General features: G+C 49.8%; 1 protein-coding gene across 1 annotated transcript; it reads left to right on the plus strand.

Annotated features, from left to right (window-relative positions):
• Positions 1-866: 866 nt before the first annotated feature.
• On the plus strand, positions 867-2,129 carry LOC123152087 (peroxidase 1). Its single transcript, XM_044571695.1, has 2 exons — positions 867-1,151; positions 1,230-2,129. Exons 1-2 carry the CDS (start codon positions 942-944, stop codon positions 1,998-2,000), a joined length of 981 nt encoding a protein of 326 aa, XP_044427630.1. The 5' UTR covers positions 867-941; the 3' UTR covers positions 2,001-2,129.
• Positions 2,130-3,990: the final 1,861 nt, after the last annotated feature.

Raw genomic sequence — 3,990 nt, forward strand, 5'->3', positions numbered from 1 at the left:
ACGGGGTGTCGGCAGTGGCGCGTGGTGTCCGACAGAGGCAACAAGGGCAGCGCCGGAATGGATGTGGCCGAGCGGGGGAGAAAGGCGATCGAGGAGGAGGAAAAAAATTACTTCACGGATGGCCGGCCGAGTATAGTTGAGCGTCGGGGCGGCCATGGAGTAAAAGTTCTACTCCTCTAAAGGATATAAGGATCGCTTAGGTGCAGTTGAAACGAGCAAAACCGATTTTTTACTCCTCTAATTTTTTTTTGACGGGTCGGTCAGAGATGCTCTAACCAAGTAACCATGCACTACCATCCCATTTCTGCCGCGAAAACTCATTCCTTGCAATGACACGCTAAGTGAGAACGCATTGTAGAGGGGGTGTAGTTGGCGTGCCTTGGCGTACGAAGTAGGAGCTTTCGACTTGAAGCAACAAGTCACCCATGGAAATTCTGTAGAGATATCATTAGATATACTGCCTGCCCAAACTAATCATCGTTCAGGCACATGGCGCCACAGAAGTTTATTCCCTTGGTGCATATTACATCCTCTGTCAGTTATCGGATAATTGCCCTCCCATCCGCTGAAACTCGTTCAGACACGTACAGATGATAGATTCATGGCATGTTACGCTGGACGCCAATCACGAACGATTGAACGGCCTCGGCGACATCTATTTTCTTCCCCTTTTTTCTGCATTGACTTGGCCGTTTAGCCGCGTCTGAATCAGTTGATAACTGAGGCGGTTGTAATGAGATGGTAGTTAGCACATGCCTGCGCACATAGAAAACAGGTTGGCATGCACCCAAGACTACGTAACCGGACGGCATATGTATAAATACAGGCATTGCCAGGGCATATTCACATCATCCGTCCATTCCCTCGACATAGATTGCTAGTACTGAAACATTCTTGTCCGTAATTGGAGCTTAGTTCGATCGTGCAATTGGTTAAGGTCCATGGCGGTCAGGTCTTTGCTGCTCCCTCTGGCCCTGCTGGCTCTCGCAGCTAGCTCGGCAGCCGTGGCTCAGCTGGAGATCGGCTTCTACACCAAGACATGCCCGGACGCTGAGAAGATCGTCCGCGACGAGATGGCCAAGATCATCGCCGCCGCGCCCAGCCTCGCCGGCCCGCTTCTCCGCCTCCATTTCCACGACTGCTTCGTCAGGGTACGTAACTGGCCTAGCCTGTTCTGCTGCTATTGATCATGAAATGTATACTTACATGCAACGCAAATTAAATTGCAGGGTTGTGACGCCTCTGTCCTGCTCGAATCCACCGACGGCAACGTGGCGGAGAAGGACGCCAAGCCCAACAAGAGCCTGCGAGGATTCGGCTCCGTGGAGCGGGTGAAGGCCAAGCTCGAGGCCGCGTGCCCGGGTATCGTCTCTTGCGCCGACGTGCTCACCCTCATGTCCCGTGACGCTGTCGTGCTGGCTAAGGGCCCCTTCTGGCCGGTGGCCCTAGGCAGGCGAGACGGCAGGGTGTCCAGTGCCACGGAGGCCAGCAAAGATCTGCCCCCAGCCTCCGGCGACGTCCCTCTGCTCGCCAAGATCTTCGCCTCCAAGGGCCTCGACCTCAAGGACCTCGTCGTCCTCTCCGGCGCCCACACGCTCGGCACGGCGCACTGCTCGTCTTTTGCCGACCGGCTCTACAACAACACCGGCGAGAATGCCCTCGTCGACCAGTCTCTGGACAGCGAGTACGCCGACAAGCTGAGGCTCAAGTGCAAGAGCGTTGATGACCGCACTATGCTGTCTGAGATGGACCCCGGTAGCTTCAAGACCTTCGACACCAGTTACTACCGCCACGTCGCCAAGCGGAGGGGCCTCTTCCGCTCCGATGCGGCGCTCCTCTTCGACAACACCACCAGGGAGTACGTCCAGCGCATCGCCACCGGCAAGTTCGACGGCGAGTTCTTTAAGGACTTCAGCGCGTCCATGATCAAGATGGGCGACATCGGTGTGCTCACCGGAGCCGAGGGAGAGATCAGGAAGAAGTGCTACGCCCCCAACTAGCGTCCGCTAATTCTTAGTTGTTGTAAGTAAATGCACGAGATGGTGCATGCATCATCTGATATTATCGACTGTAGTGTGATGGATGTATTATTGTGAGTGGTATATAAAGTAAATTATTTCTTCACCAAAGTCGATGGGTGCAGGCGTGCAGCTACATGCATGCTACGTAAATTAGCACGTAAATGCCTGTAATGGCCGTAGTGTTGAAGTGTCTTATTGTCTGACGGGATGTGGAGTTCCCGGAGGAAACATAATCCTGGAACTACAGGTTCCGGTTGCCTGATTGTTCGAGAACTTAGCTCTATGTGAATATTGAGTTTGCTAATTAACCATATTATTATTATTTTGATAAATGGTGTTTTTATTTGACTCATAATGTAGTATCAAGAGATATAATCATAATGAATACACATTTGGCCTCTGCATAATTAAGATGCACACAATCAACACGACACAAACAATATGATCACGCCGGCAAAAAACAAAGTCATACAAGACCAAAACTATGCCTAGACGAAGAGAAAAATAAAATAAAAACAACAATTGACGAAATATAGCAGTGACCATCAGCGATAAAAACCACGTTAGCTCGATAAAAATCACGTTTCAGCGATAAGACGTCAGATATTTTTATTACCTAGAAATCTCTTCATCAGCTGGGTGGCAGATGTGGTACTAGCACGACAGTCTAAGTGGTGGAGCTAAGCCGGTAGGCAGTCAGGAAGAGTTGTCTGCCTTCGGTGGGGTGGCGTACAGGTATTGCAGTAATAAAAATTCTAAAACCTTTTTCCACCGAAGTGGCGTACAGGTATTGCAGTAATAAAAATTCTAAAACCTTTTTCCGGATGTGCTTTGGTTGGTATATCCGGAAAAAAGTTTTTATAACTTTTAATGGCACATTTTCTTATCAAGGATATAGCATAGCCAAACCAAAATCTAATCCTTATCAAAAAGCGAATGAAACCCCGCCCACCTGAAAAAGGGAATAATCCAAATTTAATTTCTAAGCACTAGTTTTTCCCTCGTAGCCTATGCATGCCGCTGTTGAATTGATCTTTATTCTATGCATGAGACTGAAATTAGGGCATCTCCAAGGGCAACCACCAAAAAACGCCTCGCATCCGTTCGCGGACACGGATGCGTGAGGTCGACATCCAACCGTAGCCACATACATCTGGCCTTTCGGAGTTTTTTTCCTAGTCCGCACGATCAAATAGCCGCATGCAAAAGGCACAGAAGTTCAAATAGCCGCACGCAAAGGGCACAGAAGTTCACATAGCCGCATGCAGCACTAGTTCAAATTTTAAAAAGTTCAAATACTTTACATCCCAACATTGTAATCCCCTTTCACCGCCCACTGATGCTCAATCAGATCTTCCTTGAGCTACTCGTGAGTTAGTCGATGCAAAATTTATTGATGCATTTGAATAAACTCCTCAAATGTGGTCAGATTCTGGTCCGGAAGTTGGATAGAATCACCCATGTTCTCAAATTCCAGAGTTGCGGCAGCATCGCCACCCTCATCCTCGACGATCATGTTGCGCATCTGAAAACGCTAGTGAAAATGATCGGCGATTAGTGGATCAGGGGCAACCTAGTCGGCCATCAGTGTCAAATGCCCGCGCGCCCTATTGCGGTTGAGCACTCGATGACCCTTAATCGAGCCCTTTATGATCCTTCGCACGCTCCGCGTTTTCAAGGATCGCTTGCATCATCGCGGTCTCATCGGAGTACTCCTCGTCCGATGAGCCGTCGGAGGACTCAACATACTGCTCGTATATGTACTCCAAATCGGAATCCATTGCTGCAAACAAGAAGGACAACTATTTTCAGCTCTGGCGATTCATCGAACAGTTGTCGGGCATGGTAGAGGATGGTACCTGGCGGGCGGTCGGAGGACAGGGGGTTGAATGGAGACGGAGGAGAAGCAGCAGAGAGCCCTACTGGATCGCCGGAGGTGAGGAAGACGCAGATTTCCAGTAGGGTGTGG

This window comes from Triticum aestivum, chromosome 7A (assembly GCF_018294505.1).
Source record: "Triticum aestivum cultivar Chinese Spring chromosome 7A, IWGSC CS RefSeq v2.1, whole genome shotgun sequence".
NCBI classification, from domain to species: domain Eukaryota; kingdom Viridiplantae; phylum Streptophyta; class Magnoliopsida; order Poales; family Poaceae; genus Triticum; species Triticum aestivum.